The 20,167-nt window shown below is 38.6% G+C and overlaps 1 protein-coding gene across 2 annotated transcripts in view; it reads right to left on the bottom strand.

The window, feature by feature from the left end:
• Positions 1-16,276: 16,276 nt before the first annotated feature.
• Positions 16,277-20,167, bottom strand: part of arhgef9a (Cdc42 guanine nucleotide exchange factor (GEF) 9a) — a 176,901-nt gene continuing 173,010 nt past the window's right edge. For both annotated transcript variants that reach the window (XM_068047936.1, XM_068047935.1), the window contains one exon: positions 16,277-16,631. In XM_068047936.1, coding sequence (XP_067904037.1) covers positions 16,450-16,631 — 182 coding nt within the window. In that variant the 3' untranslated portion in view covers positions 16,277-16,449. The remainder of the gene's footprint in view (positions 16,632-20,167) is intronic.

Below are 20,167 nucleotides of genomic sequence, written 5' to 3' on the forward strand. Positions count from 1 at the left end.
AACTTGTGAGTGGCCTGCGTAGTACCTTCCAGGAAATTGGCTAGGAGATGTACTCAGGTGATTTGTGTGGGCTCGGATCACCAAAAGCATCAGGGGTGTTGCTTGTCTGAGGGTGGGGTAGATTCCAATCAGCTAATGTTTTGTGGGCAGGCGCTGATCCCAATATTTCTGCTCAAAACAGCAGGTTCCAAGAACAGGTTGGAGTGGTTCATTCCACAATCTCTGCTCAGGAACAGGTGAAGGGAGGCCAAGTATGGAAGGGCTGCAGGATGTCTCTGTTCAGTGATGGAGAATCCAATGTGAAGTTGTGGTATGTTGCTAATATTTCTGCTGCATGGGGGTGGGATTCATTGCTGGGGGCTGATGATGTTAACTTCTCTTTTCTTGACAGGGGAGGACGCCAATGGGGGTTACATCCAATTATGCTTTTTGGTTGGTTGGGCGGGAGGTGGTAATGTGGAATTGTAGTCTGCTGCCAATTTTTTTGATCAATGAGAGCTGTAGGATGGGTCTTTGTTCATTGTCTGAATTTCTGGGGCTGGTGGGATATTTGTGTTTCTCTGCTTTTAGGTGGGGGGAGGGGGGAACTTGGATGCTTTTCCACTGCCAATTTCTCTGCTCTTGTGTGGGGGAGGTACGGGTAACATGTTGCCTTTTAATTGATTCTGTTCACTTTCAAGGTCACATTTTTTTCTCCAGATATATTTTTTCGGTCAGGAGCTGATATCTGGTATAGGTTTTTAGGTTAGCAGTCTGTGGTCAGCATGAGGAATGGGCATAATTAGTTCTCAACAGATGGTAAAAGTACCAACTGTGGTTAGATGTATTCCTGAAGATTTCATCGCGAGCTTTCACCTCCAACTGTCCCGCCCTGCACCATTGGTCACTCATCACATCCATCCTCACGGCGCATTGCCTCCCCACGCCAACTAGAAAACAAACAGGCTCTGTATTACCCAATTGGATAATACCGTCCAACTGACATTTCCCCATTTCCACTATTTTCGAAACCAAAAAATACAAGCATTCAGAAAACATGAGAAAGAAGCAACTTTTAAATGCACCAATGAATTTTCTCCAGGGTTGCTCACAGCAGTGTCCAGGAGATTAATCCTTAATTCCTGGAGAGTGCAGGACAATTCTGGAGAATTGATAACCCGAATGAGAGCAATGGAGGGTGCAATCCATGTTTGCAATGTCTTTGGAATTCTGACATCATTCACCACTTTTAATATATATATAGATATTTTCTGTAACTTTTATTCTGTTTTTTTTTTCTAGTTTTCTTCCTCCACCCTGTTTCTGTCCTGAAGGCAAGGGATGGTCTGTATGGCTCAGTATCACACCATCACCACCAACCACCGGAACTTAATAAAACACTTTTAATGTAGTGAAATTTTCCAAAACACTATTAGTGGTAAAAAAAACATAACTGGACACCAAGCACTTGAGAATGTCTCAGAAGCAATAGGAGAAAGGTAGAAAGACGGAGGAGTTTATGAGAGCATTCCAGAGTGTATGGTTAGGAGAGCTCAAGTGCCTGCAGTAAGAAGTTATTTTGGAGAGGAGGGGGTTACAATGGGGAGGAAGGTGGAAGGATAATGGGGAAGATTAGCAATCGGAGTGAGGGGCTGCAATCAGGAGGGCTGAGGTGAGGCTAGAGATCAGGACTGGAAGGGAAGAGGCCGAAGACTTCTTTGAGGGGCTTGGGGGAAGCACATCTCCTCCCGGCCCACAAAAGTGCTGAGTCACTTATCTGGGGGAGCTGGCAGCTCCTGCTTCCATTTCATTGTTGAGTTTTCCACGCTGGGAAACCTGTGCAGCTGTAGTTAATTTCAAATCAGGCTCCCATTTACACTATAAGCAGTCTGCTTTAGGTACATTAACAAGCATCCAGCCTCTCCAGGGTGAGACACTCTAATATCCCCCATTGTAAAAATGGCGACAGACCTGCGCATGGCAGGTTGGGGTTGCATTCCATGCATTTTACTTTTTAACCCCCCTCCCACCTCTCGCCCATCATGGGGGTGGGGGTGCTAACGTCAAGACATATGACTTTAGATCTTTAAATTTTTCTTGGCTGCCTTTCTCCAGCCTTACCTGAGGCAGGCTGAGAAGCTGGCTTGCATGAGGCATCTGATTTCCCTCCTCTCCAGTAACCTACCTGTGCTCATAAGGCCATAAAATGATTAGCATCGTGTGCTTGGTTGCTTAAGTGTTTTACACTCCTGACCAAGTAACCGGATTCTTAAATTATGAAATTAAATTTGAAACTATTTCCAGAAATCCTTCTCTTAGCATTAAATGGAAAAAACCTCGTTGGTCTATTAGGCACTTGCTTTCCAGCCACATCTACCATGTGTCTTCAAGCTGGATAACTATTTCTCAACAACTACTGTGTGGATGTTTCTTAGTTTCTTAAATTTCTGCTTGTATAATTTGGGTGTTAAATCATAAGCCCTGATCATAACTCATTTTACAATATCATGGTTCACATGATCAGAAGAATTAACATGAGAAAATGGTAAAAGTGCCTTTCCTTTTCTTGATGTCACAAGGCGCCAGTTCCATTCAATTTTGTCCAACTTGTGATCGCTTGACAATTCAAATGCTCAGATAAAACTATCAATATCACTACCTCTATAAAACCTGGAAGAAGATTTGACTTGAATAAAATGGTGGGTGGCATCAAGTTCCACAACTCCATTGATTGGACTTGCTGCTGATGCATGTCATTTCTATCCCACTTCAAGAGCTTGATGACCCTCTTTCTCATAGGTAGCATAGTGCCAGCACTGTTTCTCCTTCTGGTTGGCTTTGAATTCCATGTTGTTCTCTCTCATCCTGAAGTCTGCATTGCTTCTCCCCATGTTTTTGATGCTCTTACTTTTTGACACCCTCCAATTTTCATATTTCTAACTGGAAAATCTGTTCTTTGTCTTTCTCCTCAACTGACAATCATACTAACTTAATTTCAGCATTTTTTAGCCAGCCAGCATTCAATACATCACTGTTTCTATTCTGTTCACTTGAATTTTTGAATCAATCAGTTTATATCGCCTTTGTCACCAGTATATTTCAGGTAGTTGCCCCTATTGGTACAAGTATGGGATCTTACCTTAGATACTCTTTGGGTACATTGGTCAAAGCCATTCCTATAAGCAATCTGGGTATCTTACATTCAGGGGTATGCTCATATTGCCTAATACCCATTATATGATACAATAACCCAGGGGTGTGTTCTGAACTGTCTTTCATACAGGTGTTTTTTCAAGTGTTTTCTTGGTCCACCTTCAAAGGGATTGGTGAGATAAGGCCAGATACAAATGGTTAAGTTGCTTTATTTCACAGAGATTAAACATACAGAGTAAGGATCAAATTCACTTAGATCAGTACAACTTGTCTTTACGTAATAACAAACACATTACACCTCCCCACATTAGTGGGTTGCTTGACTTTAAAACAAAATAATTTCTAACTTGTACCTGCATTCTAACCTTCTTGTAGCCTTTGCTGGGCCTTAGTGCATGTGTCTCTAACTCTTAGCTTTTTCTCCTCTGTTCAGAGCTGGAAAGGACCCCATGCAAATATCTGGTACCAATGACTTTCCAACAAATGGGTTTGAAGACTCTCAAGTCAAGCTAACTAATTGTTTATAGCCCGAGGAAAGTTACTTCTTTTTATATATTAACCCACCCAATTGTCTCAGTGCTTATTTTAATCCTGTATGAATACACTGCTTTAAACCACATCTTATCAAAGTAACTCTCTTTCCAAATCAATACTATAGAAAAATAGTCAAAATAAAAATCTTGAAATATAGCAATTACATCTTTGCAGCTTAGGAGAAAACTAAAATAATATTCAGAGAAGCACTGACCACAGTTGTATTGACCAAATAGATATTAGAATATTGTTAATGAGAGGTGGGACCCTATCAGGTAACAGACCTTTTTCTTGAATCTTGTTCAGGAGCATGAGATGCTAATAGAATATTAAATAAAAATGTAATTCCTGCTAAGCTGGTGTTACAAATACAAGATAATACATTGATCAAATTCCTTTCTGAAAGATGCAATGGTTTTACTGCAGTAATGATATTACAAAGGTTTCTTAGCACTGAATTTTCACTTCACACCATAATGTTAGTTGATTGCTTTAGAGGAAAGAACACCAGATTTAGTTTGAATTCAAAAATAGTAAGCTGCGAGTGAGTCCAGGACTATCATTTAACATCAGCATTCAGATAATAACGATAACCTACCCAAGTTGCATTTTACATTTCTCAATCTTCCATTAAATTATCAGTTACTCATTCTCAGTTGTTCGTTGTTCTATAGGTGTATGGACCCTGATGTTGGTTTTTAAGGGTTTATTCTAAAAGCCAATAGTTGACTGGTTCCAAGTATCATTTCCCCACAACTGTCAGAGTCAATCTGAGTGAATCTATAATTGTGCTTGTAACTGACTTTTTTTTCAGTCCTACTCCAATTTGCTGTTTTCTCCTCCTAGCCATCTTCCATTACCTCATCCAAGTGGCCACTTTTCACGTGTGGGCATTGACAAAGAGTGACAGCAGGTTGTTCAACTGCAGCCTGGTTTTACCCTTGCCTGACATCCAAATGTTGTTGGATAGTGATCCAGAGCAGGAGCCCTTGCCGATTCTCCTCGTCCCTCCCTAGCCAAGGAGCCCTTGGCCAACTGAAGTGATCTTATTATCCCAGCTAACTCAGCATCAACAAAGAATTGAACATGGACTTTGTTAGTCTGCCTGCTTCAATTCCACATTTACCAAGTGATCTATCAGGAGAGCCAACTGATTTATATTTACTTACAATATGTAGTGATTCTGATATTAACACATTTTGTAGAATAAAGTGCTTTTTCTTAAGCTTTGAGGTTTTGCTAACCTCTTACTTGAGCTTGTGATTTATGATAGAATGGGAAAAGAATATAGTATGTAAATGAATCCTGCAAATCCAGAATGAGGTTTGATCTCAGGTGAGCTAGCTGATTTCAGCTATGGCAGTAGATGGGGTGCTACAATTGACCATGGCACCTCGAAGCATCGGGGTGGGGAAAAGTCATTGCAAAGTCATCCAGGGTTCCTCATTCTAATTTTTGTCCAGTGACATTTACTAAAAATCACATGTTGTTTGAACATCAGTTGAGACAAGAAGCAAGTACACCCCTGAATAACCCTAAAAGCCAAATATCCTATTAAACTCACAGTTTAGACTTACACATGATCTCTGGGTGAGGCATCAAAAGGTGGCAATAATTCATAAAATTGTACTACAACAGACACTATCATTTTCAGGAAAGGAAAACGAAAGGACTGGGAAATAAATTCACAAAACAAAGTAACAAGCCAAATACAAATCCGACCTCAAGCCACTACTTGTGGCAAAGGCACATACAATACACTAAATAGCTGAAAGCATTTATTGTGTACATTGTGTGATTTCAATACAGGTACAAAACTATAACAAAATATTGTTGAGCCACAAACATTTTAATAAACATACACTGGGCCATAAAACAAAAGGAAATTAAAATTCCTAGAACTAAAAAAAAGTGAAAGAAAAATCATTATTTACACAGAAACATAAATGCTGTGGAAAAAACATCCAGAGGCATTCATAAAAATACGGTAAAGCGAGTCAGCAACAATATTGCAAAACATAAACCAAGTTATATCAGATGAAAAATGTTGAGAGTTTAATGACCATTATTTCACTAAATGCAATCAAATATCCAGCAAAAAACAAGGTCAATAGGTTTTTTTAAAAAGGCAATATCTGATTTAAAAGGAATTTTGAATCTCAATCTACCCCCTTCATTTGACACGTACGCCATACATTACATGATTACTAAATGCAGACCTCATATGTGATATAGTTTGCCTTCTTTGACCAAATGATTACTTGAGTTGGCAATAAATGGACATAATGATTTTGATTCTTCAGGGTATAATTATGAGTCTTGCTGATGCGAGAACACTTGCATCTCTCACAAAGTCTATACCTATTAACACTTCACTTACATTCAACAAGTGAGAACATAAAGCTCAATGCTTCAGTTTTCCTCTCCTCCTCTCCTCTCCTGGTGATGCTGCCTCTTGTTAGGATACAGTTCATGGATGTGGGCAACCTTCCAGTACCCCATCCAATTGTTCAAGTATAAGACAAGCCAATCTCACAGTGAAGTATTCAGCTGCAGAAAGCATTAAAGCCAATGCTGTTCTCACATACATACTTTCCAGCAGGACAAATCCAAAACTACCGATTGGGCTAAATCATCATAAACATAGGATTTTCCGCACTGTATGACCAGGTGATAACTACCCAATGGGTCCTTTGAGGGTGCTCCCTCTCACAAACTTGAAACCAATAATAGAATAGTTTACTATGAACCAATGAGAAAGTGGGAACTTATCCACATCACTTATTCAAAAAGTTTTAAAAGGGATCTTTATGAACAGAGATCAAAAAGGGAGTTCTATTTCAATTTCACAAGATGTGTGTATCGATATTTTCAAACTCTATCGCAGCTGTCTAATTTCACATTGAATTCACAATGAAAGACTACTGTGGGTGCCATCATGGACATAATTATATTTCTTAAAAAGACCAAATTAAAACTGGTTTGGAACAGAACCAGTTGTGTTTTGCACAATTTCCACGCAAATAACAAATGTTCCATTTTACGAGTAGCCACAAAGCTTTTTTAAAAAAACCTTTGGAAATCAGCTGTTACCTTTTTTAATTGCAAGACAGCTTTTAATGCATGTAGAACAACATTGACAAACATTCACAAAAGTTACAAAATTCTTATGTCTAAATTCGATAAACAAAATAGAAAGAACATTTTTTTTTCTTTTCCAACATTACAGCACCAAGCTTACATATATACTTTTGTAACTATACATAGTTGGGGGTGGTGGGGGAGTGGTGGTGAGAGGGGATTTGTCTAATATTCGTTCTGCCAGCAGTGGGTGAGGGAGGGGGTGGTGCAGCTGCTAGTTGCAAACTTCAGAAAATTACGGGCAGTGCACCTGAGATTTCTTGATCAGCATTGTTGCAGTCAAGCGTTCCATTAGCAGTGCTCGCCCAGGAAATCTTTAACTTTACTTTTTATATACCTGTGTAGTCTGAGGCTTCCTAAACTTAAAAAAAAACATTTTCTTAAGAGACAAGAAATGTAATAAGAATCTGTTAGTACAGCAGTAAGAACACGATTAATTTCTGTCATTATCAGACATTTAGCATGATTTACTTATAATCTTTTTAACTGCAGATCTACTAAACACTGCAATTTGGCATCCATTCTTATTAGCACTTACAGGCAACTGCTCTTAAAAAAGCTGATCTGTTTCCCTTTCCTCTGGAAGCCATTTTACTCTGTGTATTTCAACAGAGGCTTTACCTTATCATAGAGACTATTACATTTCAAAACCAATGCACATTGGCTAGTTTCTTAAGAGTGTGCCTTGTAGGCCACGGTACTTTACCAGAATGACCAACTTGAGCATTGCCATAGAAAGTACACTGGGGTTAATGCAACTCATGGATGTTCTTTTCTCAATAACATGGAAAAGGAGTTATGTTACTCCAGGCAATTCATAACATTTAATGTGATTTACATCATTATGCAGAATCCAGCCGCCATTCACCTCAAATGAAATTTTAGCAAAGGAAAAATAAGCTTCATTGTCAGTAAGCAAAGAATGATTAGGTTATGTTTGTCCTTGATATTTTTGTGCCCTGTTAAACCATACTATCCACTGGAGGACTGATTACCCTATCGACATGTTTGTGAATAACACTTTAAACTTGATCAATTGGGTATTATGAATGAGCACAGTAACTCTTCCTCCCAACACATTCATTTTAGTTTTGCCTCTATATCCCCAATTATACTTAAAGCAACCTACAGAGAGTCAAGTGAATTTGAAAAATTAAGAGGTTTTGCAAATCAAAGAAGACTGCAATGGATTAATTTGGTTTTTTTACACTTTTCTCAGTCAGGCAGATGAGCACATTATTATATTTTGATAATGCATAGTTAAATAAATCTTGGTCTGCAATATATTTAATTTGTTCTTCCATCTGATTTTTCAGTCAAATTGATTTAAGAACAGGGTTCAACTCAAGTGTGTTTTGAGTTTAGCCAGATTTGTACTTGGGTTGTAATCACTGAAATAGATTCCACTAGGGAACCCTGAGAGTCAATACCCACCACAATTAGGGTTCATGTCAAGACAAAACTACATTGGGCTAATATTCTAATCCCAACATCTGCCATTCACTGGTGATGCAAAGTTATTAATCCATTGTTTTTCCTGTCTCTACATTGATTTGGTCAACAGTGAATTGTTCCCAATTATGGCCTTTGGTCAAGAGGAATGTTATAACTAGATCTGAAAATTTAACAAAAAAAAATTCTTAAAGATACCATTAAATTATTACTTTTAATGTTGATTTTGTATGAAACATAATGAAAAGCTTCTTATATTGAATTTGTTACTATTGTTTAAGCAAGTCAATAATAATGTCTTCAATAAGAGGAAACGAAAGATAATCCTACCTGCCTGGTGGAAACTGGGTAAGCAGTTAAAATCCACTGGTGACTTATCTGGCAATGTTCCACCCTGATCCTGTTGTTAACAATGTTTGCTGGTGCTAGTAGATTGTGGCTAAGCTGCCAGAGTCCTTCTTTAAATATGCAGGTTGAGGTTTGATGATGTAATCAGGCCCCAACTGCAATGTGAACTCTGGCATAAGACGTGAAGCCACTATGCCTTTCAGAATTGTCAGAAGAGGATCAGAAGCAAAAGATAAGTACTTTTAGGGTAAGCATTTTGCTTTTCTTTGTGGTCCAGGAGGTGCGGCAGTACTCTTCTGGGTTCCAAAAGGCAAGGCGAGACCTTCCCTGCTCCAGACTCCCTCTGTTCACTACCATGCAATGCCACCAGAACTCCTGTCCCTACACTTAACTGAGGGTGGGCAGGTAAGGGCTTCTTGATTTTTTGCAGACCTGCAGCTTCACAATGCCCACTTCCAGCTGGCCAATGGCATGTTAATGAGGCCCAGCAGTTAAAATTGCTATTGCCTCATTCTGCTGCAGGCTGGCAAGAAATTAACTGACTCCCACAACTTCTCACCAGAAACCTGCTACGAGTTAAATGTGACTCTGATAACTGGGATTACGAAATAAATTGATACATCTAGTATCAGCATCAATAATTCTCAGGTTAGATAAAACATGGTTATATGCAGAGCAAAGCTCCCTTTAATCTGCTTAAAAACAATGCTTCAGCTCCAGCCTTAGAACAATGGCCTCTACTGTACCAGTGTAACACTTTACCATTTCCCACACACACATTTTTATGTAATTTAATGCAAATTAGGGACAGTTTTGTGCTGTGAATACAGTAAATGGACTAAGAATATCCAAATTAATTTCATATAGGACCCTTATAGCCAATAGACAGAGGAGACCTCCTTTCCATCTGACTGGGCTGATTTTAAACCTAGGGCAAAGAGGTGGAAGGCAAGTGTCTAATCAACTCCATCACTGGTACTTAGTGCTATGGTGATTTTGTTAACACCGTCACTCTGTTGGCTTTCTGGGTATGATGCTGGTCTTTCAAGGAGACGAAGACTATATAAGTATTTTTATAAACAAGTTGATGCCTTTTATTTTGGTGGGTGCTTAGATGACTTCAATTTATCTAGCTGATTATATGTCACTCCATTCTCTGTTGAAACTTCCCTTAAACTCTCTTAAAAAGATATATAAATATCTTACAATGAAATTGAGAGTTATGTCACAGAGTAACTATTATTCTCTATTGTTTTGGGGAAACAACAATTTATAAATAAAGAGAATGTTATTTAAGGGCTACATGAGTGACTTTTGTAACGAAAAGAAAATTATGTGGACCAAACATTGGTACACTGACCTGTATGCTGGAATTCTTCATATATGCTCCTAACGATACAAGCTGGGATCACTAAATTGTGAAATTTAGCCCAAGTTTCAAATTTCCTAGTGGTATTTTCTCCCCTATTCTTCCTCCTAAACCTTTAATATAAAGTCCAATGGGTGCCAACATCCCTCCAGTATCTTGTCCAAGTGGGCATTCTAATGCGTGAAGTGGTGTGGATGTCAGCAGATTAATTATCTGTGCAGGCCATCCTCACCACCCCCTGTCCCAAGCCCAGTCATGTTCTCATTCACATATAAGTAATTTTCCATTAACAGCAGGCACTCTTGCTGCTTTTGCCTCTCTTAATCGCGGAGGCGTTGAGGTCGATTGTAGCACTCCACTTGCTGGCACAGTTAAAATCAGCAATCAATCCTGTAACCTTCTGATCTATAGGACTTGGTACTACACAGGGCAATGCCTTTACCTACCAAGCCGTTGAAGAAATATTTTCCAGTCAGTCCATTTGACATTATCAGAATGTATCCACAAAGTAATACATCCATCAATGTCAGAACACTATTCTGTATACATTAATTATTATAACTAATTATTTCATTCCCTACACTTTTAATGGCATTTTATAACTCTAATATAGAGAAAATATCCTTTTGTTAAAAAATCCCTTGCAGTATAAAGAGTAAGGATATTACCATTTAGGCTATTACAGAGAAAATATATTGTAAATACTTCATCATTAATACCTTCTAAGTAATGATGTGTTTGTTAAGTGTAACATTTGTAATGTTGGGGTTGAAACTGCACTGTGCAATATTAATAAACATTTTGTTAAGATATTGATTCAGGATTTCTGCCTGCTATTTCAGCAAAAGTATTAATTAAAGGGCTAACTTCTTAATTAAACAGCAGACAAATGAATCTTTTATGAACATATTTATTATCTAAATCAAAAGGTTTGATTTCAATTAAGTGGTATCTAAAATATTACTTGGAACAACTTTAAAGTTTAACTGCATATGGCAGAAAATGTGTACAATTTGTGACAAAAAACAAGTAAGTTGATTTAGTTTTAATCTTTTCTTAACTTCTAGATGTAATATGGCCATAAATGTGAGGCAGCTACAGGTATACCCCTCAACTTTTTTACTCAGAATGTTCCAAATTTAAATGGCACCACTGAAAAAAACAGCTGCAGCAAATAAGACTCCCAACTAAACAATCAGCAATTTGCCAGTTCTCCACAAAATTGTGCTCTTATGCCAGGTGGAGACCTAAAATTTGTCCTTTAACACATTGCGGGTATCAATGTCTCTATAATTAACAGGCAAGTTATTAAAACAGATATGTAATTATTGTGTGTATGTCTTCACATGAGAGAATCAATGATACAAGTGCGTATAAACTGATAAGTACTACGCACAGTCACAGTGGACTTAGTATAATTGACAGTGAGCTGGAGATATATTTGTGCATTATAGGGAATAGCCCACTTTTATTCTAGATGAATGAGTAAAATTGAAGTGAATCCATGTTCAGGAGAAAGTTATTCTCATGAAAGATAGTGTTCAATTGTATCTACATCCACAAACTGACAAAGCCCATTTGCGACCCTTTCATTTATAATATTGGCCATTTCTATCTAGGAAGGTGAATATCTAAACTCTAGTCTGCTGCAGCTTATAGGCTGGATCTCAGTCTGCCAATATTATCCTACTCTTTACAGCACTATTCACTGAGGAATGTCAAACTTCTCTAAATTGTTAGCGACTAGTATCTAACACAGCCATGTTTTACTAGTGATTTTACCATGCTACAGTTTCTATTGCAACAAATGTTAGGATTTGCACTCATGTTTTATTGACTGGTGTTGTATGAATCCTTAAAAATTATCAATGAATGCCATGTGTGTTTCAAAAAACGGCAGTGAGACCATGCATAATTTCCAATGGCATCATGCATGCACTGTTTTTCAAATTCAAACAGCAATTTTACAAAATTACAATATGAAATAATCCCATTACAACTAATTTCTACATAGGTAGAAATGAAATTCTGAGCAAAATGCTGATATTTTACAGGCTCAAGCTAAATTATAATGTTTACTTAAAGACTTCATTTTAACTAATGAACGTTACGCTACTGGCTTCAACAGGACTATCTTGTTACTCAATTGAGCACCCATTGCATGGTGTGTTACAATATGGTGCTGAGAACCACAAATCTATATTGAGCAAGGTACATTTGGGCATGCATGTCAATAACAAGAAAGTCCTATTTATTTTTTAAGACAGTAGAGGCTGTTTAGATTGTATTATTATAACTATGTAATTAGGCATTGCTGTTGGTGTGACTTTATAAGCCAGTGCAAGGAGATGGTTTCCCTCAGATCACTTCTCATCAATTGAATTGATAATTAGACATCATTTACAACTCCAGTGCCTGTTACTATGCAACCTTCGGTACAAAGGCAAGAGTTCAAAACTGAAGCATTAGCTTTGCTAGATGCAATAATCCTAACTGACATTGTATGAACTTCAAGAATTGTTCTTGCTCCTTGTAACCAGCACTCCTTCGTTACTTTTCTTAAGAAATCCATTTAATGATAATTCTTATGCCTGAGTTTCTCAGTTGTAAGAGATTACTTCTCCCCAAATTTCTTTGAATGCTGACCATAGCCTTTTCTAAGTCTTTTTGCATCCCTCCCCCTTACAAACCCCACCCCATAAACTTATTCCTTAGTCTGTGCACTGATGCTTCATGTGTTCAGTCTTACCTTGTTTGTACTGGCAGTTCTCAGAATTAATTTTAAATAGCGCTGCATTGACATATTGAAATAATGATGTCATGTCTTCAATCATGAGACATTTCCTACATGAGATTATAAATTAAGAAACACAATTTGACAGTTTATCTTAGTTCCACATGAACTGGAAGGTGGAGCCACTCCCGAGCAAGTTAATTTGAAGTGTTTTTTATGACAGCAACTCTTGCTAAACAGAATGTATGGCAATGTTGACACAAAACTACATAAAATCATGGAAACATTGTACACTGATTTATGTGTGTATGTGTATAAATGCAATGTGTACTGTTTCCTTTGTGGAATGGTTATACAGTGTTATGACTTACATACTTTTAGATGACCCAAGGACAACTGAATAATACAATATGAAATGGGAAGCTGCTACCACCCGTTTGTGTGATGCAATTTTGCTTCATTGCGTTAACACAATAAGGCAAAATTGAGGGGTTTCATTAGTGATAGACTGGTACAATAACCTGGTTTGTATTGGCATCAGTTAATATACTTACAAGCATGGAATACTTTGCCCTGAGACAATGTGATCCAAGATAAAATGTTTCTGATTTTTTGTTAACCTTATAAACAGTCTTTTGAGTTAGATGGTTACACTTGTAGTGAGGAAAAGTCAGCAAGGTACAAGAACCAAAAACTTGTTTCATTTCATATCCAGTCAAAAAGCAGCAACCCTCTTCATTAAAAAGAAATCTTCAACTTTTTTTCTCCTCTGAAGAGTCAGTCTTGTTGATGGACCATGATCTGTGGGTATTATTAGTACTCCAATGCTTTGCCAAAAAGCCATTCTTCACATATGAACCTGGACAGTGGGTGTCAGCAGACTAATCTGCCCTTACCAGATCACATATGTGTACCTTCAAGCAGGTATACAGGACAGTGATCAGGAGTGGGCACCCATGGCTGCTGCGATCAGTTTTAGCACTCCAACTGTTGACCCAGATCATGTCATTCAGCACAGATTGAGAATCAAAACTTCTGATCTGTGTGGCAGAGTATTGCAGCAGGTCATGATTTTATCCACTTAGACCACTGATGGAGCACAAACCCTATTCAGCTACTCTCTGCAAGGGGGTAACAGATACCTATTATTCTTTCTTAGAGTGATGAATAGATTTAGCAAAAATATGCAAAGATACTTATCAATATCCATTAATTCATCAGTGGCATCCTCTCCCCATCCATGTAAGCATGATAAGTGATACATTCATTCTTCTATTTATCATAATAGCACTGGTTGGTTCAGCGGTAGCACTTATACTGGGATACACAAGGATCACATTGGGCTTCTGTCTGTTCACACTGCCATTCCAGTCGACACTGAGACCACTAAGTTGTGGTACATATTGGGGGGGGGGGTACTTTACTTTGTTCAAGATTTTGAACTAATATCCCATCTGGCCTACTGGGCATTGCAGATCCCTTCGTTACTTATTGCAAAGAGCATGAACTAGCAAGATCAGTGTTCTGGCCAATATTCCCCTGAGAAGCCTCCTATCCAGTACCCTGGTCAAGTGTCAAAAGAGGATGCCTTAAATACAAATGCATAGGCACTATCTGGGTCGTCCTATTTGATCACTTGACTGTGTGCTATAAAAAAATGTCATTGATAATGTCTGCCTGCCCTCAGACTACAGTGGCACAGAAGCCTCAGCCTTATTCTTCATATAAGTCACATACTCTGCTGGTGTATGTCACAATGTCAATCACCGACTGCAATCCGTAGTTCCACATTTGGTCCAACTGATATTTGAACAGTACCTGGTACCCTTACCAATATAGGCAGGTACTGAAAATCCCAGAAAACTGGACTGGTGAAATTGTACCAGTCAATCACTAGTTTATATGGCACATCATTCTAGAATTTACCTGAGCAAAGAGCTTGAATATGATTGGTCAAATACCACAGCAATTACAATGAAACTAAATAAATAGGGCATTAACAATTCGGTAAATAGAAATAAAACAAAAGCAAGCCACTAAATTCCCTAAATGGATAGCAATAACATATACCTGAAGGAGTGTATCTTCAGTTTGAGAAAATACATTTTTGATTAAACAGGATTTTAGCTAAATACCTTAGTTACAGGGCACCAACAACCTTTATATAGCGACAGCACAGAATGAGCAATCTGTCAGTTGGTGGTCAATGACCCTCATATAGCTAAGTGCCTGTGTACTGAATCATATACGAACTAGGTTTTCTTTGTTGACTTTACTTCTATATTTTTTGGCACTAGTTTAATAAATATTTAATTATTTAGATTGTTAGAAAATAATATCTAGCTATGATTATTGGAAAAGTAGCTCTGTAGTTCTATAAAAATGTTCATTATTATTTCAAAAGATTGGCTATTTTTATACTATGTATGATTTCATCATATGCATTGGAAATGCAAAATAATGAAATTTTAGCACATCACAAAACAAATGTTTACATCACTTGTGGCACAAAACATTTTTGTAGGACAATATTTAAAGATAACTTAATTCCTTAATCTGTAATGGTTCCTTCATAACATAGTTTGTGATCTACTGTGTAGTGCACTGTTCAATCCACAGAGCTCCACTGAATTGCTAACAGTTCAGTTAAAATAGCCTACAGATGTCATAGGGCTACCACATGGGATCAATCAAATGGTTAATGCCATTCCTGTGGAAGCGTCGGCAAATGTCCAAGGATGCACAAGGTGAAGAAAGGATAAACTGACTACTGCAAAGACTTGTTGGTGTTACATTATGCCTTCCAACTCAATTTAAAATACAATTGGATCAATTATTGAGCCTTATTAACTGTTAAGTATAACACTGTAACAAATGTGATTTAAAACATAACAATGAATGTTAATTATATTAAACAATTGCTTTTCTGGTCAAAAGGTAATAATTATATGTCCAATGTGTTGAATGATTTTGTTGTATTGAGGAACAGAATTGGCTCTTAAATAGCTAAGTACAGAGATAGCGAAGGAGTGCTCCCGTCAATTAACTCTTACCTTTTGAATAACTACAGACTTCATGGCGAGTACTAGAAATGCTGTGACTGATGTCTTAGCACAATGACTAACAGTCCAGTGTTCTCAAACTCTGACCTCTTCAAGTGGAATTTGGGATTGTTCACTCAGTACAACGTATCATATGCATGGATATATAATAAATTATCATAAGTGTGGCTACATTAATAATCATTAAAACATCAGTAGTAGCTTATGTAGAACTAATCAAGCAATAAAACATTCACACTCCAGTACATATGTAATAAGTTTTTAGAATAACAGAAGCAAGATATATGTATATATATATGTTGTTTATATACACATATATATACATATATATGTATGAGCGTGTGTGTTTGTGTACAGCTGCATTACAGTGCACTGAAGAGCACACCTAGGTTTACATAATCACAAATGAAATAATGCGATGAAGGTTGAGTCTGAATTTTAGTTTTCCTTTCTGACCTTCTGTTGTCATACACTGTATGATTTTTGAACAGTTGAACCCACGTTAAGAAATAATTAGCTAAAATGTTGTTTTGAACCAAGGCTCAGCAGGGAAGGTGTCAGCAGATGGTTAAATCACCTAGATCCATGATCCAAACATTGTTTGTTGGTCCACATTTTGTTATTAACTGCCAAGAGAAAATGTCAAGGGCTAGGTCCTCCCATAACAACATGGCCTGTTACTTTTTAAATGGTGCTAACCTACTGAAGTTCTGCCAGAAGGGGGACTGGCTGCGTTTGGGCTCCGTTAGTTCATACATTGACCCCTGAGGGATGCCATCAGTTAGCATGAAGTTTCTCTGATGGACAGGATCCGGGGGTGCTGGGTATGAGGGAGGTAATGACCTTGTGTAGTTCACTCCTGAAATGAAAAAAAAGTCATTAGGAAATGTTACATGTTATACTGAATTCTCTTCACAGTACAATATTAAGTAGCTGGCTAAGGATGTATTTACACTATAACAGTAAGACCAGTGCAAAGTGGTTTTGCTTCAAACCAAAGTTGCGGTTATAATGTAAATGCAACTTGAATCTAGTGTCACTGCCCTACCCGAATCATAGTATGATAGAGAGGTTACAGCACAGAAGGAGGACATTCAGCCTGTCAAGACCGTGCCAGCTCGCTGCAAGAGCAATTTAGCTATTCCCACTCCCCTACACTTTTACCTAGCCTTGCAACTTTTTTCTCTTCAGGTGCTTATCCAATCCCCTTTTGAAAGCCTGAATTGAATCTGCCTCCTACACAAAAAAAAAAACATTTTTCCTCATGTTGCCTCTTACCAATCACGTTAAATCTGAGTTCTCTGGGGTCTCGACACTTCACCAATGGGAACAGTTGCTTTTTATCTACTCTGTCCAGAACCCTCATGATTTTGAACACCTCTATCAAATCTCCTGTCAACTTCCTCTTCTCTAAGGAGAACAGCCTCAGCTTCTCCATTCTATCCTTGTAACTGCAGTCCCTCATCCCTGGAACCATTCTTGTGAATCTTTTCTGCACCCTCTCTCATCTTTCCTAAAGTGTGATGCCCAGAACTATACATTCTCCAGTTGAAGCTGAAACAGTGTTTTATAAAGGTGCAACATAAATTCCTTGTTTTACACTCTATGCTTCTATTTCTAAAGCCCAGGGTACCGTATGCCTTTTTAACCACATTCTCAACCTGCTCTGCCACCTTCACCAATGGATGCTCATAAAGCCCCAGATCTCTCTGTACCTGCACCCCCTTTAGAATTGTACCCTTTATTTTATATTGTCTCTCCCTGCTCTCCCTACCAAAATGTATCATTTCACACTTACCTACATTAAATTTCATCTGCTACGTGTCTGCCCATTCCACCAGCCTATCAATGTCATTTTGGAGTCTATCACCTTCCTCCCCACAGTTCACAATATTTCCAAGTTTTGTGTCATCTGGAAATTTTGAAAATATGCCCTGTACACCCAAGTCTAAGTCATTAATATATATCATGAAAAGCAGTGGTCCTAGTACTGACCCCTGGGGAACACCACTATATACCTTCCTCCTGTTCGAAAAACAACCTTTCACCTCTGCTCTCTATTTCCTGTCTCTCAGCTAACTTCGTGTCCATGCTGCCACTATCCCTTTTATTCCATGGGCTTCAATGTTGCTGGCAAGCCTATCTTATCAAATGTCTTTTGGAAGTCCATATACACCACATCACCCCTCTGTTATCTCATCAAAAAACACTATCAATTTAGTTTAACATGATTTTCCTTTAAAATAATCCATGCTTGCTTTCCTTAATTAATCTACGCTTGTCTAAGTGACTGCTAATTTTGTCCTGGATTATCATTTCTAAAAGCTTTCCCACCACTGAAGTTAGACTGACTGGCCTGCAGCTGCAGGGTTTATCCTGACACCCTTTTTTGAACAAGGGTGAAACATTTGCAATTCCTCAGTTCTCTAGCACCACCCTGTATTTAAGAAGGATTGGAAGATTATGGTCAGTACTTCTGCAATTTCCACCCTTATTTCTCTCAGCATCCTCGGAAGCATCCCATTGGTCCTGGTGATTGATCAATCTGGATTTTCCTGTGGGCTTCAGGACCCGGATATCTGGACCAAATAGGGGTCTTGAGTCTGCACTTGCTGGCAGCGAGACTGGCTCAGCAAGCTTCCGGGAGGTGGCCTCCAAATTGTCCGACTCTGTGCTCACCATCCTATTAAGGATAGCAGGTAGGCTCTCGATACTGCAGGCCTAATCAGAGGACCAGCAGCTCTAGAGCTTTGGCAGCCCCACTGGAAGAGGTGAGTGCTGCTGAAGCAGGTTGGGAACAGTGAGGGTGCCCCAACATGGAGGTGCCCTCGCTGAGCTTCACAGCAGTGCTGAAATAAACAAAATATAGGACAGCAGCTCCATTGAGATGGAGGGGAAACCTCTCGACTGGATAGGATGCGGCTGCGATTGCGGCCTTTAATGCTCCCACCGTGTCAATTAGGCATACAGCCTCTGATTCCAATGATCTCACCAACTGCCACAGGCAGGCTGCCTCCATTGAGCTGGCACCTCCAGGCACAGGAAGGGGCCGCTCCACTGCTGGAAAAATGCCAGGTAAGCCACAAGATTGCTCCTATTTGGGGTCTTGCTAAGCTGGAGGGCAGCCAATCTGATTCCCAGCCCACCCCTGGGAAGATTCCCTGGCAGCAGGAATGTGTCGGGGAGCCGTCCAACGTGCCTCCCCCTATTTTCCGTGCTCCTTCACCTCCAAGCCAGCCATCACAGTGCTGGGAAAACGCAGTCCATCAACTTTAAATACAGCCAGCCTTTCTAATGCCTCCTCTTCATCAAATTTTAGCCTATCCAGTATCTCAATTACCTCCTCTTCCACTTTGATTTTGGCAGCATCTCTTCCTTGGTAAAGACACACACCTGCTGCCAGATTGAAGCAGAGTGAGACTTTCTGAAGGAGGGACTCTCACTCCATTTTGCTTCAGAGCTCACTTGAGCCTTTGCATGTGAGTTACACTCCCAAGTTTAACAACAGTGCAAAATAATTTTGGTTTTGTACTAATGCTAAACCTGAGAAGTGTAAATGTAATGCAAGTGAACATTAGTAAATTATTTTGCCCATACAACAATGATGTTCAATCAATTCACTACAGGAAATCACAAGATATATTTGACCTCATCCTTATAAAATATCAATCCCAGCATTTTTTAATTACAGAATCTAGTTATTTTTTAGATAAGTCCAATGTCATGACTTTATTTTCCTGGCAGCCATTTCTGCTGCTGATCATTATCTTTGGACAGAAATACTTCCGGATCTCTGTTCTAAGTTTGTCTTTACAGCCCTGAAGCTGATCTGATGTGCCCAAAATCATTACTTTGGGTCTCCTATTCTCTCTTGAAGATCTACAAGGCTGAATCAATCATAATTCTTTATCAGATTTTTCTGCAATTAAATATAGCTCTAAATTTTCCTTATAAATAGCAAAAATATTGCTTCCAGCATACATGCAACTACTTTACTTTGCATTTAAAGGTGTTCAGCCATTTCAGTAAGTGTGAGTGTTTTATGTTGGCTTGAAACAATTGCATAACAATCAGTATCTGATAGAATGTCCCTGCAGAAGGCTGAAGATGAAGATTTATTAGTAGAGGATGAATTATAAAACATTAGTATATAAAAAGATGTTTTAAATGTTGGATTGTAAAGAATCCTAAAACAAATTCTGATGAGAAGGTTATTGAAGTCCCTGCTGCTTCCAATGTTGTTACTTAGAGTGGCTCAGTTGGTAGCAATCTTGCCTTGGGCTTAAAAGGCTGTGGGCTCAGGTCCCACTCTACAGATTTATGCTGTGGGACAACCTTAAGAGCAGATTACCTTAAGAACCTGTAAGTGAAGGTCACTGGAGGAAGTGATGTTGT

The sequence above is a fragment of the Heterodontus francisci genome, chromosome 15 (genome assembly GCF_036365525.1).
Source record: "Heterodontus francisci isolate sHetFra1 chromosome 15, sHetFra1.hap1, whole genome shotgun sequence".
NCBI classification, from domain to species: domain Eukaryota; kingdom Metazoa; phylum Chordata; class Chondrichthyes; order Heterodontiformes; family Heterodontidae; genus Heterodontus; species Heterodontus francisci.